Below are 17,453 nucleotides of genomic sequence, written 5' to 3'. Positions count from 1 at the left end.
ACGTTGCAGGTAGCAGCTTTAGCCACATTTACTATCTATGGGATTTGATTTGGTGGTATACACTCTGCAATAAGATCGTCAGTGTCTGCTTTTGCACATCAACATTTAGAGCAGGTACATGTCCAACCTGTGACTCAGTACATTTATAACATGTTATCTATTTGCTCCAGTACACTGAGTTATGTTATGTTCAAAAAAATAAATAAAAGGATCTTAATATTTAAATGAAAAATACTGTGTATGGTGTGTTAAATATCTTTCCATATCTGACAGGTATGTAGCCCGAGTACTCTGACGGTAAGACAGCTAGACGGACATTTGGACAATACGCCCATTACGTAATGAGCGTTGTTAACTGTCCAAATACCCATCTAGTTCTTTTATCGTTGAATTCTCGGGATAACCGCTAGGCAATGGTATGTGAGAAAATGAGCTTCTATCCATGATATAGATAATACTGAACGAGTACCCGTGAGACCATTTATATTACAAGTGTGTTTTAAATCGTTACATCACAAACAAAGGCTGAACATTATGTTGAACATGTGACAATTAATGACGGCATATAAACAAATGACATCAGGTGTTTATGGTTACTATGGACACTTAGGTCATGACCTCGAAACAGTCAATCACACCTCTCAGAACTATATATCCGTAAATAAAATGTGTTGAGTGCTTCGTTAAAATGGGTGTGTAAGAAATACTGGTATGGATGTCATCTAATAATCCAGATAATATGATATGCAATCTCTGTGAAATCAGGGGCGTAGGCTAGGGGGGTTCGGACGGACCCCCCCCCCCCCACCCCCCGCCCGCTGAAGCAAATGGTCCGCTATCAGAAATAAAACATACAGGTTTATACATATGGAGTTTCTGGTGGTGCAAAAACAAAATAGAAAAAGGTCCACTTGGTTCATATTCGAACCCCCCCCCCCCCCCCCCAGGTCCAGATCACGCTACGCCCCTGGAAATGATACATATATCAAAAATAGAACGTTGATGCTAATCGAATTGTGTTAGTCCACAGAATGGCGACAGCGGGTTTCATTTCTCATCTATGTGGTCTTTAAACTCGCAGACCCGTTTCAGGCCCATGGTGTGTGTGTGGGAGGGGAGGGGGGGTGGGGGCTGGGGGTCAGAAAGACCAACATTTACAAATTCATTTCGATCAATGTGCCAATTAGGAAACTTCCCACAAAATGTGGTTGGAATTGATCATGTAGTTTTGGAGAAGAATTCGAAAGTGTGAAAAGTTCATGCATGACGGATTTTTTTTTAATGAATAATGGATGAAGTTGGAAAATGCACTCGGAAGTGTAAATCTACACCCCCTCGTACATTCTCCATTACATAGCTGTTTGATAATAATGCAAATATCAATAAATGTTGTTATCCAGATTCGAACATTTCTTTTTAATTCGTGCAAACCTCAGCCTGCAAACCTACCAAAATGGGAACCTGTATGCTTATGATCAGTTGAGATTAAAGACATTAGTAGGGCGGATAAATACAAAATATGTGCACATCTGACAGAAAGTATGAAATTTGGTATACAGGTAAAGGTTTTAAGATATGCTGAATCCAAATTTAAAGAAAAGCAAGTAATACGGACAATGTTACTAGATCAAAAGTACAATTGTTTGTAGGTTAGACATAATGTGCAAATTATATACATTTTGAAATTCCTTCGGTATCTCTATAAAATATTATTGTAATATAAACTTTTGAATGTGTTTGCATGTGTGTTTTAAGAGATGCTATCTTAAAGAAAAAATACAAAATATGTTTTTTTATCAGTGCACATTATACTTCAGTTGCGTTAATATGGTTCATTCGGACGGTACAATTTAGCAACAAAAGGTTAAATGTACTATTTTAAATTCAGTAAACTGCAGAAAAAGCAAAAATGCCACATGGATATTTTAACACATTGCCTATTACGTGGGCACAACTGTGTGAATAATAAGTATAAGTATTTATAGCAGTTCCATGTGCCAAATGAGTTATTATTTTTGAAGGTACATTTCACAAGTTTATGTTCAAGTTGGGTATCTATGACAGCATATATTCATATTGGGAGCCAGCTATTCTCTCTCACACAGACCCAATGTGCAGCAGATGCTACTTCAGTTTAATTTGCAAACAATATTTGTAGGGAGGACCTGATTGCGAGGTATTCAGTTTTATGATTTCAAAAGCGAAATGCAATTTTCTTGCCCTATTTACTTTTTGCAATGGTGACTTACATTTGTACGAGAGACGGCACGAAGCCAAATAGTATAGCGCTCGCTTGATGCGTGGTCAGTCTGGGATCGATCTCCGTCGGTGGAACATTAGGCCATTTCTTGTTCCAGCCAGTGCTCCACAACTGGTGTAACAAAGACCGTGGTATGTACTATTCTGTCTGAAGGATGTCATATAAAAGATCCATTGCTGCTAGTCAAAAAAGCGCCCATGGAGTAGTCGCAGCAGATTTCCTCTCTAATAATATGTGGTCCTTAACCTTATTTCCAATGCTGTATAACCATAATTAAAATGATGCAGCAGGTTTCCTCTCTAATAATCTGTGGTCCTTAACCATATTTCCAATACTGTATAACCATAATTAAAATGATGCAGCAGGTTTCCTCTCTAATAATCTGTGGTCCGTAACCATATTTCCAATACTGTATAATCATAATTAAAATGTGTACAACGTACACCACTATGAAAACTTTTTAATGTATCCATGCTGTCATTATTTGGTTTAGAAAAACCGACATTGCTGACGATTGGCGTGAAGATTTCAGAAGACTGCCACTCTTTAATAATTCTTGGTAAATATCAGAAATTGAGAGGAAGGGTCTAGAGTGTGCGAGAGGAAACATGTTGCCACCAAATGACATGTATACGCTTAACGAATAACAACAAAGGGTCTTTTAAATAAGCATTTTCCTATAGACTAGCCACACCACCACATATTCCTCCATCATGTAGCACTGATTAGACCAGAAAACCACGGACCGTGTCATCACAGCGATATAGTGGACGAAAATGTACTTGAATGTCTTCCAATGACACACTTTTACTCTATGCCTGTACCTTGAAAGAGGATTTTGTGGCGACTTTGCCGATAACAAAGAGCAGCATGTAATAGCATTATTGTACTCATGGTGCTATTTGCAACACTTTATTAGGAGGTTGTGAGAAATAGTTCAGGTTGGAAGATTTCAAAATGCATAATAGGAAAATTGAAGATGCCTGTTTAGTGGTAAACCACCAGGAGCATCATAGGCGTACGGGCTCCCAGTTTTGTAAGGGGGGGGGGGGGGGGGGGGGGGGGGGGGGGGAGAGGCTGATTTTTGCCCATATTAAACGAAAATGCCCATTCCTGAATAACATTTATTCGTATAAGCATTACTACCAAACAGCAATATAGGGTTACAAACGAATCACTGCGCATTTTTACATGGATTACAACTAATTTTTAAGGTAGAATGATGGAAATACATGGTAAAATGGTCTCAGGTTAGCTAACTTTACCCGAATATTTCTCCATTTCTTCCCGAATTTGAGGTTTTGCTCCAGAACTAGGGGCTTGTACGCTTATGCAAAGTATCCGTGTTTAAAAAAGTTCGTTTTATTTAACGACACCCCTAGAGTACATTGATTACTTAATCATTGGCTATTGGAAAAGAAAGAAATGTTTTATTTAACGACGCACTCAACACATTTTATTTACGGTTATATGGCGTCAGACATATGGTTAAGGACCACACAGATTTTGAGAGGAAACCCGCTGTCGCCACATAGGCTACTCTTTTACGACAGGCAGCAAGGGATCTTTTATTTGTGCTTCCCAAATAGCACAAACCATGGCTTTTGTTGAACCAGTTATGGATCACTGGTCGGTGCAAGTGGTTTACACCTACCCATTGGGCCTTGCGGAGCACTCACTCAGGGTTTGGAGTCGGTATCTGGATTAAAAATCCCATGCCTCGACTGGGATCCGAACCCAGTACCTACCAGCCTGTAGACCGATGGCCTACCACGACGCCACCGAGGCCGGTTGGCTATTGAATGTCAAACATTTGGTACTTCTGATATGTAGTCATCAGAGAAAACCCGCTATATTTTACCACTAACAGCAAGGGATCTTTTATAGGCCACACGACACTTGTACAGTGATTCAGCACCCATGAACTCGGGCACCCCATTAGCAGTTGGCGAGCTATTACTTTGCACATACTTGACTGTACTGTCATAGATATTTATCTTTAAAGACTATCGTTATGTCTACATGTGACTCAAAAGTAAACTAAAAATTGACAGCTGTAGTTATCGTTTTTTTATCATCAAGATTTCGGCCAAAAATAGACATACCTAAGAAAACAAATGTAGGTCATTTGCCAGTTGGGAATGTGCTGTCTCTGCCGTTTTGTGTAATACTTTTAACTTTGGATATATTGACTTTTTGGTAATAAATTATACAGTACCCGTAAATATAAAGCTTCCAATAAAGACTACTATTACATTGTTCGTGTGTGCTCATACCGAGTCATGTTCATGTAACCTCTGACACATACGCAATGACATTATTATTTAACAACTGGAATGTTGAATTATTACTAATGAATTCTGGGCCAATTAAAAGGTTATTATAGTGAACATTTTAGAAGTTCGGTTATTATGTAGTCTCTATCTGGCTGTGCAAAAAAATATAATCAAACATACTGCTCAGGTACTTTTTATCCTAGATGATCCTACTCCTACAATCCTTGATCAGCCTACTCCTACAAGCCTAAATCAAAGCTGTACTTTCAGCAACTGAAGTATACTCCCATACTATGGCATTGACAGATTGGTAACCAACCCTCATAAACCTCACTTTAAGAATACACTACTATAAAACATTTTTAATGTACTTTATTAAAAATGCAGCAACTAGTGAAAATACACAATCTAAAACATTTTTGGATAATTTTTATTTTGGGATTAGATATCAATTATTTCAAAATTGATGTAATTTGTGTAATTTAACCAACCCTTTCTAAACATCTGCGATTTTGAACTAGTAGCCTTGCCCTTTTAAAGCCTTATCACTTGCTTCCATTTAAATTTGTGTTCAGAAAACCCTTATATACCCAATTTCACACCTTCTGCTAAATGTGAACATCTCGACTAAAATTGGTCACCTATCTGCCTAACTATATTCTTCAAAAGGTGAAATAGTAAGCAACATTTTAATGTAACACAGTCGGTCCAAAGGGTATCTACAAAAACTCACACATACAAGAAGTACTGAATTACAAAATGATTTATTGGTAAAGTGGTCAGACATATACAGATATTATCATAATACCTTGTACATCCACTCCCACCTCAGTCAGGCAAACACAAAACCAGTGAACTGACACAGATAACTTCAACACAAGTTGCACTACTCAAAACAGTATGTTTACATCATGGCTCACATGCCAAGTTTAGTTTAAAAAGATTTTTCACAACATGGTTTGATTTATCAAGATTTCTTTGACCGTGAACTCTTTCTAGTTGCTGATTTCCCCCTTCCCCTCCCCTTTCCTCGCCCCCGGCTTCTGCCCCTGCCTCGACTTGAAGTCTGTTTAGTAGCTGCTTCACCTTCTCCCTCATCTTCCTCCACTGTCTGAAACAACAAAGAAAAAAAAAAACATGGTCAAACTAGGAAACATGTCATTACAAAGATTAAACAGTAGCAAAGGGTCTATTACACATACTTGATCAAAAAGGACATGCCATGGACTTTAATACACAGGGGGTGGGACATAGCCCTGTTGTAAAGCACTCACATGATGTGTGGTCGATCTAGGACCTGAGCTATTTCTGATTCCAGCCAATGCACCACAACTTGTATGTTAAAGGCCATGGTATATGCTATCCTAAGGACAAAGGCCACAAACCTTGCATTTGTGCGTGCATTACTTATAAAAATTTACCCAATGTTTAAAATTCATCTATGATCAAAATCCACTTACATAATATTTGAAAAACAACCTTACCAAACTGTCTACTAGCCCTTAATTACTGTGTTGACTATATTTGTTGTTATAAAGTTTTTAGATGTGAGGAACTACTCTCCTTATTTGAAATTTTCCCACCTTCCATTTTTGTCCTTTGGATAATGGAAGCAAAAACTTCATCTGTGCACTTGAATAAAACATGTCATTTCCTTGTACTTTTCCAGTGGATTAGTGGAAAATCCTGCTTATATCTATGGCTGAACATACCAAGTGAAAATGAGAGGGCTTCATATTATATCACTTATTTGTACTTTTCTGGTAGACTGGTGAAAAATTCTGCTTATTTGATATCTCTATGGCTGAACAGACCCACTGAAAATGAGAGGATTTCATCCTATAACATAATTAATAAATCGATTTGCTCTAAACTTTGCTCTAGTGGTGATGTTTAACAAAACAAACATTTCCATCCTGTAACCCACTGCACTTCACTTCACTTCACTTCACTGAGCCACATGCTGCTTCTGTATTAATTTATTTACCTCTTCAGTATCTCCCGATTCTTCTGGAGTTGATGCTGCAATCTCCAGGGCTTCCTCATCAGAGTTCACACTTGTATCCATGGCTACAGCTTCAGCAGACACCTAGGCAGGAAAATACAGTTTGATTTAATTCATGAGCTAATAATTTTTTTAATTTTTTTTTTAATTTTCAAATACAGTACCCACCTGTTATTTTTCTCTGCAACAAATATAGTACTCACTGATCCTGTTATCTATACAATAAATACAGTACACACCTGTTCTACAACTATTATTTTTCTTTAAAACAAATATTTTTACAGCAAAGAGAGTACTTACGTGTTATGTTATTTCTACAGTACATATAGCGCTCACCTGCTGTACTATTTCTACAGTACACACACAGTGTTCACCTGAGACCCATTCTGTGAAACAATCTTAGCTCTAAGATCACCTTAAGTGTATGAAGTAATCATGTACTTAAATTCTCTTAGCGCTAAGATTGCTTCATGAAACGGGGCCCTGTTATGTTATTTCTACTGTACATACAGACTCTTCTGTTGTGTACTTTCTACAGTACAAACATAGCTCAGCTATTATGTTATTTCTACAGTACAAACAGTACTCACCTATTATGTTATTTCTCTAGTACATACAGTTCTTGCCTGCTATGTTATTCTACAGTACAAACATAGCTCACCTGTTGTTATTACTCTAGTACAAACAGTTCTCACCTGCTATGTTACTTCTACAGTACAAACATAGCTCACCTGCTCAGAAGCCTGTACGTTTGCTTCTACTTCCTCCATCTTCTTCCTCTCCATTCTAGCACTAGTTCTCATTGGCATCTCAGTCTTCACTTTTTTCTCGGGTGTTACTTTTTGTCTCACTCTTTCATGTTCCATGTCTACATCCATTTCTTGTTTTACAGCACTCGGTTCTGGGTGAGTTTCTTCATCAACCTCCAGTTTTCCCGGTGAATGCTCCTGTTTAATGACCAGCAGCTGTTCTGCAGACTTAGCTCGTTCTTTCAGCTGCTCTTGCCTTCTCAGTTCTGCTGCTTCCCTCTCTTGCTCTTTTCTTTTCCGTTCTGCTTCTCTCTCTCTCTCTTTTCTTTTCAGTTCTGCTTCTTTTTTCTCTTGTTCTTTTCTTCTCAATTCTTCTTCTTTTCTGTGTTGCTCTTTCCTTCTCAATTCTTCTTCTTTTTTCTGTTGCTCTTTCCTTCTCATTTCTTCTTCTTCATTTTGTTTCCTCAGTTCCTCTTTCTTTTCCAGTTCTGCTTTGGCAGTCTTCTCTCTTTCATGCTCTTTCTGGTGTCTTTCTTTATCTTTCCTATCTGATTTGTCTTTTTCCAGCTTTTCCTTGTGTGACCTTTCTTTCTCTAGCTGTCCCTTTTCCAATTTCCTTTTTTCAGCCTCCTGCTTTTTTAGCCACTCATTTGCTAGCCGTTCTCTCTCGATTCTAATTTGGTCATTTTTCTCACGCTCAAGTCGTTGCTTTTCTAATTTTTCCTTCTCTAGTTTTTCATTTTCAAGCTTTTCCTGCAGCAATTTGTCTGCTTCTATTTTTTTCTGTGCTTCCTGTAGGTCTGTCTCTAAGATCTTCATCATTTCTGCTGGAATATGAGCTTTCTGGAAGTAATGAGATGCAGAAAAATATTTAATTAGTTCTAAAAATCACTCGCCCACCCCCCCAAAAAACAATGTTATTACAGGATTTATTGTCATTTAAAACATTATCAAAGCTGCCATAACTACAACAACTTTCCATATGGATTAGGTTTTAATATTTGATAGGACAAATTCAAACAGCATGTTTTAGAGCAGACTGATCTCTCATACATATACCTCTCTCGATTCTTGTATTTCACAAGATGCTCATTTTTATTTATCTTAATAAAGCATAGGACTATTTGTTTAGAACAATATTTCAACATATTATGTAATCGTTGGTTAATAGGTTGGAAATATATGGTTATCATAACAGTTTAGGTTATAAGAGAAGCTACCCATGTCCATCACATTTTTTGACAGCATGGTATATTTAATATATTTTTTTCCACATGCAAAGAAAGAAAGAAAGAAATGTTTTATTTAACGACGCACTCAACACATTTTATTTACGGTTATATGGCGTCAGACATATGGTTATGGACCACACAGATTTTGAGAGGAAACCTGCTGTCGCCACTACATGGGCTACTCTTTCCGATTAGCAGCAAGGGATCTTTTATTTGCACTTCCCACAGGCAGGATAGCACAAACCATGGCCTTTGTTGAACCAGTTATGGATCACTGGCCGGTGTAAGTGGTTTACACCTACCCATTGAGCCTTGCGGAGCACTCACTCAGGGTTTGGAGTCGGTATCTGGATTAAAAATCCCATGCCTCGACTGGGATCCGAACCCAGTACCTACCAGCCTGTAGACCGATGGCCTAACCACGACGCCGGTGCAACAAAGAAAGAAAGAAAAGTTTCATTTTAATTATGGTAATATAGCATCAGACTATGTTATGTACCACATAATTAGCGAGGAAACCTGCTACTGTAACTCCATGGGCTACTTTTTTATTTGCAAAATCCCAGACAGGATAGTACATACCATGGCTTTTGTTACACCAGTTGTGAAGCACTGGCTCGAATGAAAAATATGCCTCCTGTGCGTAGATATTGGAGAAGAGAGCTAAAAATGACTCTCCTTCAACTCATCTTAGGGGAGTGATGGGAAGAGACAGTGATGGGAAGAGACAGCAATAGCTCCATTTAAACACAGAGATCTGCTCTGGCCAAAGTTCCTAAAACATTTAAAAATAAACTCCTTTACTCACCTGTGATTCTGTAAGAGCCTGGATGTGGTTCAGCAGAGGTTCCCGGAGTTCAGGGCTGATCTCAAAGGCATTCTGAAGTTGTGGCAGTGGGAGCTGAAGCAGAACTTGGAAAGACTGCGGTTTGGTCCGCTGGCAGCACTTGACGAACCCTTCCCACACCTTCTTCTGCTTCCACACCTGGAAACAAATGTATGATTGTTGGATAACAGAACATTTTAGTTCGGATTGTTTCAGGCATTTATTTTAGTAAATCATTTCAAAGATAATGTCTTGATTTGCTGCCATTGTAAGATGTTTCTAACTAATAAAATATTTTAACAAAAAATTACATACAAAATACAATTTTCGGTTTAGAATATTAGTGCCTGTATATTCAATGTTTCCTACCATCCTAATCTTTGTAAGCACCCAAAACTGGGTTTGGCCTCCTAATAATTTTGCACGTATGAACAAATGTATATACTGGGAAATAAAATGAGGTTTGACATAGTAGAAACACTAGCAGGCATCGAAATAAGCATTGTGTCTGGAAACCCATTTACAGGTTACCACAAAATATAGCCTGGTAACCTATAATTACCACAACTACATGAAAGTTAGAACTGAATTCCTGTTACTATTACTTTTAACACCCTTACATGTGTGCCAGATGATTATTGTAGTATACATGTATTTATGATTCATTCTTTATCTTATCACTGTTCTAACTGTATTACATGTAATTCTTTACAAGTATGTGACTCATATTTTTAATAACTGAACAATTAATTGAATAAATAAATTGATGAAAATAAGTGTTGTTTTTTATTTTCTCCTATTTTATCATACAACAATTAAAGATATTTTTTAAATGTGAAATTCTGAGTGAAAATGAAAAGCGGAAGTAAATTCATCTAGTGGACGCTGCATAAATGTGGAATGACTATAATTGCTTGCAATTGCGCAAGTGCGTGCGAACATCGATGCAATTCCTTATGAGAAAATGAAACGCAGAAGTCCGGAATGCATTGTCTGGTTTACATTCGGAAACGAAACTACTGTTATGTTGAAATTTCTGTCGAGACCGAAACACCGTTATCGACTTTTCTTATATGTGGTAACCTCCCGGTAACCTGAACGACTGTTCTCGACTTATTTCGATGCCTGCACTAGGATGATAAGACACAAGTTTAATATACAGTCAATGATATATAATGCAGAAAATTGTGTTTAATATGCAACTCATTACTAGTCATTAAACTGTCTCTGTTAGTTGGCAGGCAACATACTTAGGACAGTCCCTTTACGTTAAAAAGTGCAATGTCTTGTGACTTAACACTTGTAAAACCATTAATTCTCCAGACATTTCTGTGTCTTGTTAATTTCACACATATTGAGGGTTAAGATGTCGACTGTCATATTTAAATTAATGTTGAATTTGGCAAATATTCTTCATTATTAAATAGCCAAAAAGCTCATTTGAAATTTTAGTGTAATTTGTACATCTACTTGCATTTTAGCAGTCTAGCTAACTGAAACATAAATTTAGTTACCCATTTTTTAACCTAACTCTCTAAAGAGTTAATAATTTGGCATGTTTCTCTGGTTCAACTCTGCATATTACAGACTAAATGAACTGATGTACGGACCTGTTTTTTTATGAGTCTCTGCAGGATATTGAGCACGAAGCCGATGAGTCGCGGGTACATGGACAGGGACTGTAACACTGTGCGCATCAACAACGTGGGCAGCGGGTTGTGTTCCATGAGCTGCTGCATCACAATGGCCAACACCTCCTGTGTGTAGATACTCCGCTCAGCAAAACACAGGTTGGCAGCTGAACAAACAACAACATTTCACCTTTGTATAAACATGATTTATCACTTTCAGGGTTCATACACTTAAAGGAAGTCAAAATTCAAGGGTTTTTCAAGCACTTTCCAGGTCAACTTTACCAAAATTCCAGGACCGTACCTAGTTTCCACAGGTCGTTAAACACGCAAGTGCCAACCATCTTTGTGGGTTTACAATAGATTCATTAACTTGACACGCTCCCTGAACTTGCTAAATACCCAGCGGCAAAAAGTGTCACACTTTTTTTTCCAATATGGCGATGCTGTCGCTTGGATCTCGTGGCCGTGTGATTCTCGCATCGCGAGATAAAAAAAACACAACATTCACATGTCAACTGAGCCGGTAAACATCGATTGGCCAGATGATTGGCATTTGATTATGCCACGGAAATGAAACAAATAATTTAATTACATGTTAAATAAAGTAAATAAAGCCTCCGTTTTAGGCGTTTATATATTTTTTGACATCAAATTATCATTTTCAAGGGTTTTCCAGACCGCAAGATGATTTTTAAGGGTATTCAAGCACTGGAATACATTAGTTTATTTTCAAGGGTTTTTCAGGCGCGTACGAACCCTGCACTTTAATGTTTCTAAATTCTACTCACTTTTGTATAAACATGATTTTATCACTTTAATGTTTCTAAATTCTACTTACTATTGTATAAACATGATTTATCACTTTAATGTTTCTAAATTCTACTTACTATTGTATAAACATGATTTTATCACTTTAATGTTTCTAAATTCTACTCACTATTGTATAAACATGATTTTATCACTTTAATGTTTCTAAATTCTACTCACTTTTGTATAAACATGATTTTATCACAATGTTTCTAAATTCTACTCACTTTTGTATAAATATGATTTTATCACAATGTTTCTAAATTCTACTTACTATTGTATAAACATGATTTTATCACTTTAATGTTTCTAAATTCTACTTTTGTATAAACATGATTTTATCACTTTAATGTTTCTAAATTCTACTCACTTTTGTATAAACATGATTTTATCACAATGTTTCTAAATTCTACTCACTTTTGTATAAATATGATTTTATCACAATGTTTCTAAATTCTACTTACTTTTGTATAAACATGATTTTATCACTTTAATGTTTCCAAATTCTACTCACTTTTGTATAAACATGATTTTATCACTTTAATGTTTCTAAATTCTACTTTTGTATAAACATGATTTTATCACTTTAATGTTTCTAAATTCTACTCACTTTTGTATAAACATGATTTTATCACAATGTTTCTAAATTCTACTCACTTTTGTATAAATATGATTTTATCACAATGTTTCTAAATTCTACTTACTTTTGTATAAACATGATTTTATCACTTTAATGTTTCCAAATTCTACTTACTTTTGTATGAACATGATTTTATCACTTTAATGTTTCTAAATAAACATAATTTTATTATTTCAATGTTTCTAAATTCTACTTACCTTTGTATAAACATGATTTTAAGAGTTTAATCTTTCTAAATTCTACTTAACTTTGTATAACATGTATACTTTAATATTTTTTAACTCTTACACTATTCATAGATTTAAAAAATATATTTAAATGTGATGTTAAAAGAAGACTACAATGCAACTCTGTTAATATTTTCTGAAGAAAGACTTTTAAAAAATCAAAATACTAAATAACAAAAAGCAGCATTATGGATGAGATTATTTAGTTGTGCATATTGTAATTATTTATTAAATAAATAATAAAATAAAAAATGTTTTGTAATTTAATACTAAAATGACCTGGCTATATTGCCACAATGCACCCTATTATTATTCACTTTGAACACATATATTATCTTTCAGATGTCTGTTCTGTGTACAAATTCAAATAAACTGAATGGTTTATAAAGGTACTGATAAAAAGGGTTCCATTTTGTCAATCAGTAAGCACACAGTTGAACAGTGATTACCTTTAATAATAGTCTTCATATCGCACTTGGCTGGATCGATGTTATGGAGAGAAACTAGAAGTTCAGCTGGAGTCAAAGGAGATGTGTAAGTTGCTGTGCTGTCACCTGGAATATTAAAAAACACAAATAAATTAAGTTTTTGAATGATCAATATCCAGGATTTCCATTAATTGGAATGTGATTTGACTCTGAAGAAAAATGCTTGTGTGTTTCATGTGAGGGTCAGTGGATCCACCATTAACCCCATTCCAACCAATCAGTTTGAAAGAGTTTGTTATTCTATATGTAGAAAAGTGATTGTTGTTAAACATAAAAAACATAATTTAAGTAGCTTATTTCTTTACTTATATTCAAAATGACATGTTAATGTAATGCATGACACAGAATAACCACTGACTAAACTACACGAACAGGTGTTAACAAGCATTCCTTTCTTTTACTTCATAAATGTTCATGTCTAAATTACAATCACTTTATCAAATGATGGACCCAAACAATCTGATGAAATATTTGGCTTAATATCCCCACACGAACATCACTTTAAAATCACAAATGAGTAAATACATACTGTGTCCACCCATTAGTCTGTTGAAAACCTCTTTAACTACCATTGGGTTCAGTTTGATCAGCTTGGGTAAAGCCGCAGTAACCTCTTTCTGAAAATATGACACAATTATGAAAATTGCATATAACTTACAAGAGGCTGAAATAATTAGTTATGCCAGATGGGAGGTTGTTAAAAATATTTTCTATTTGCATACTGAACCTCTAAATAGCTTTTTCCTATAACCCTCAGATATACATTCCCGAAACAGGCAGAAAATTCACAACTGCATTATGTATAACAACAAGGTAAAATAACTTCAGAAATTGTACATACCTTGCTTCATTCTTTTCTAAAGTCATTATAAAACATTTAATAAAATTTAATTTACTATGTGAAACCAAAATCCTAATAAGCACAAGTTTACAAACCTTGTTTAAGCCAGTTAGGACAGGAATAAGAAAACGGACATCGGGAACTCTTTTGTGATAGAGATCTCGGATTCTTTCTACTAACTCAGGAGACGGCACAGCTGAAAGACAAAGCAAACATTTCATTTGCAAACTACCCTAAAATATTAAAGACAAACACAAATAAAACAACCCACTGTATTAATGAGCTATTATATTTCCATAAACCAAAAGAACAATGGCAAAAGAACAGAAATGAGGAGTCTTTATTAATTAATCTACGTTTTCTGTCTTAAAAAACAAAAACACTTTTAAAGATTTAACTATTTCATACACTGTCAGTCTCAGTCACCATATAATAGGATCTAAATTCTGTAGAGAATGTTTTCAGCCAGTGCTCCATAACTGGTGTAACAAAGGCTGTGGTATGTGCTATCCTGTCTGTGAGATGCTGCATATATAAGATCTCTTGCTTCTAATCAGAAAGAGTAGCCCATTGTGTGGCAGCAGCGGGTTTCCTCTCTTATTATCTGTGTGTTCTTTAAGTATATGTCTGATGCCGTATAATTGTAATTAAAATGTGTTGAGTACATTTGTTAAATAAAACATTACTTCTTCCTGTAGAGGATGCGTACCTTTGTCTGTGAGAATGTGAATAACTCTCATCACAAGAGTCTCTGCTCCTTTAGGACAGTTCTCTACAAGACGCAATAGCTCAGGAGACTGCATCCCCATACCTTTAACCTGTATAACATAACCAAGTTAATAACATTCTCTGTAAATATAACAAAAATATCATCCCCATAACAAGTAAAATATAATAAAATAAATCCTAATTTAAAAAAGAAAGAAAAAGAGTTTATTCCATGAGAAATAATTGGCAAATTTATATTTGCTTTACACCCACCCACATGGTTCGAGTGTATCACATTACAGATAATTTTCAACAAACCTTTATGCTATTACAATGTAGAAACTACAAATTCATGGAGGATACACAGTAAATAGACAGAAAAAAGGGGAGGGTTTCTAGGGTCTATATGTTTTTTTCTACTTTTGTAATAATTAAAAAACCCAAAACCCCACAATTATAAACATAATTTAATATAATAATCGTTATTTATAATTGTAAAATACCCCATTCATCTGTGAAGCAGTAAATATAATTTTTAATATTTCTGTAATATTTTATTCTATTAACAACTTAATCAAAATTTTATCAATTATATGTACTTCCATGTGTGACTAGAATATGGTTGTTTTTCTGACACTGAACAAAAAAAGTTCAGCAAAATGTTGAAGAATAGTAAAGGATAAAAAAAATTAATATAATTTGAAACAATTAAATCTAACCACCATTTATAGTTTTAATATAACAGAAATAAAAACAAACCGGAACTTCCAAAACTCTGAGAATACTTCTTTTGATATCTGCTGATGTGGCAGTGTAAACATTAGCTAGTCTGAAAAATTAAACACAACACGATTATTTACCGACATCCAAAAGAAACTATTCCAATACTGGCCAATCCCAAACCGCATTTTGACGGCAATAAATATTGTTTAAACTAGAAACTACTGAAAAAAAACCTAAATATTTTATATGTTTAAAACCTATATATTTATGAGAGTGGTGTTTGGTATGTTGGGAACAAAATTTCATTCCATAAAAGCTGAAACATATTTTATTTCCATTATCCAAATTATAAACTTTAAGGAAATTAAATATTTTTTTCTTGGTATAGTTTCTTTTGGATGTCAGTATATTATGTCACAAACAAATGATCTTTAATTCTAACACAAATTCAACACTGATATGAAGGGCATTTTAATAATTAAATTATCACAAACAATTGTCTGCATGAATTCAATTGAAGCTAACACTTACTCATGTATAAGTTTGTGATTGTTTGGCAACATTCCCAGATACAGATACAGATGCTTCTTGATAGACTCCTCATTCCACACAGCCTCTAAAAAAAAAACAAAGAGAGAAAAAAAGATAATACTGGTCGTGGTACATAACACCCAATGAGTGCTGACCTTTAAAAAATTATTTCTATTTATCCTACAATATTTATTATAATATTTAGTAAATCAGTTCTAAAATTGTCTTCATCAGTAATATTATATCATCATGATTGACACAAATGTAGTTTGATTTCACACACTCGATATTTTTATGTATTAACCCACTTAATGTACCTATTACTGTCAATGGGTCATTTGTTTTCAAACTAACAAGACCTGTACACCTGAGTGTAATGTTTTGATAAAATTTAATGTGTTTATGACAAGGGTATTATTGGTAAGTTATAGGATAAATATATTTACCTATAATAAGAAAAGTAAACCAAGAAATCTTCTATAGCGATACATCAGACTAAGAATGGTGCCTAATAAACACCACCAGACTCAGCAATTGTAAACTTTACATCTTAATTTTAGCCCTCAGTTTATTATGCTTACCTGTTTTCAGCATCATCAGTGTTTTTGGTTGACTCTCAGGTGGGGGCTTGGGCAGCAACAATTTCTTCAGGTGATCCAAGGCATATAGCTGAGAGAAAATAATAAGAATGTCCAACATAAATATTGTAGGGTTTTTTGTGATATGCTAAATTAAGTGTACTATACAAAGAGTATGATGCAAGAACATTTTTCAATGCAACTGCAGATCACTTTTTTTCAAAACGAATTGGGTTCAGTTTATGGAATCTTTAGCAAAATATACATAAAAGTATCCAAAACAAAATCACAGGTACTACAAGCATTATTGGATATAAACACATTCTAAAAATATATTTCAATTAAGCAACTAATAATAACCAACCTATAAATACAACACAATACTGGACTAATTCAAATTTGAATATGTTACTGACAAGATGAAGTGAAGCTTACCTCAATAGCTGCCTGTAATTTAACATCTTGATGAAGTGTTTTTGATAGATTCACAGCTGTATTTCGAACCTGTAATTTGTTTTAGAGAGTTAAATATGAAAGGCACATGCATAAAGTGAAATGTTTTTACATTTGTGTTATTAGCTTTAATCTTATTTTACAGCTAGAATTTTTATTGGGCCCTTGATCTCCCTAATTAACAAATAAAAATAATTTTACTAAATGATTCTGATATCCTATTCCACATAAATGTTTGTTTTGTTTTGTTATTATCTGCAGATAGTAACATTTTCTCTTGGTTTCAAAGGTCACAACTTACAGGTAGGTATGGAATAGAAGAGAAACCATACATGAGGTTAGCCATTGTGCACCAATATATAGTTCACACTGACAGAAGAAAGCAAATATCACACATAAAACAATCAAAGGATTCTACAAGTAGCCAAACACAAATGGTTGAGGCAGACCACACATATATCAAGGGCTATCACCC

General features: G+C 34.9%; 1 protein-coding gene across 1 annotated transcript in view; it reads right to left on the bottom strand.

Moving 5' to 3' along the window:
- Positions 1-5,283: 5,283 nt before the first annotated feature.
- Positions 5,284-17,453, bottom strand: part of LOC121371107 (symplekin-like) — a 34,003-nt gene continuing 21,833 nt past the window's right edge. Inside the window, exons 21-33 of the mRNA XM_041496759.1 lie at positions 16,961-17,029; positions 16,529-16,616; positions 15,948-16,032; positions 15,453-15,522; positions 14,695-14,803; positions 14,081-14,181; positions 13,674-13,761; positions 13,106-13,210; positions 10,959-11,146; positions 9,331-9,507; positions 7,273-8,133; positions 6,524-6,625; positions 5,284-5,647 (exon numbers count right to left, since the gene is read on the bottom strand). Of these exons, the coding sequence (XP_041352693.1) occupies positions 5,504-5,647; positions 6,524-6,625; positions 7,273-8,133; positions 9,331-9,507; positions 10,959-11,146; positions 13,106-13,210; positions 13,674-13,761; positions 14,081-14,181; positions 14,695-14,803; positions 15,453-15,522; positions 15,948-16,032; positions 16,529-16,616; positions 16,961-17,029 (2,187 nt within the window). The 3' untranslated portion in view covers positions 5,284-5,503. The remainder of the gene's footprint in view (positions 5,648-6,523; positions 6,626-7,272; positions 8,134-9,330; positions 9,508-10,958; positions 11,147-13,105; positions 13,211-13,673; positions 13,762-14,080; positions 14,182-14,694; positions 14,804-15,452; positions 15,523-15,947; positions 16,033-16,528; positions 16,617-16,960; positions 17,030-17,453) is intronic.

Source organism: Gigantopelta aegis, chromosome 4, assembly GCF_016097555.1.
Source record: "Gigantopelta aegis isolate Gae_Host chromosome 4, Gae_host_genome, whole genome shotgun sequence".
Lineage (NCBI taxonomy): Eukaryota > Metazoa > Mollusca > Gastropoda > Neomphalida > Peltospiridae > Gigantopelta > Gigantopelta aegis.
The sequence above is the reverse complement of the archived record's forward strand: the minus strand, read 5'-3'. Positions and strand labels throughout refer to the sequence as shown.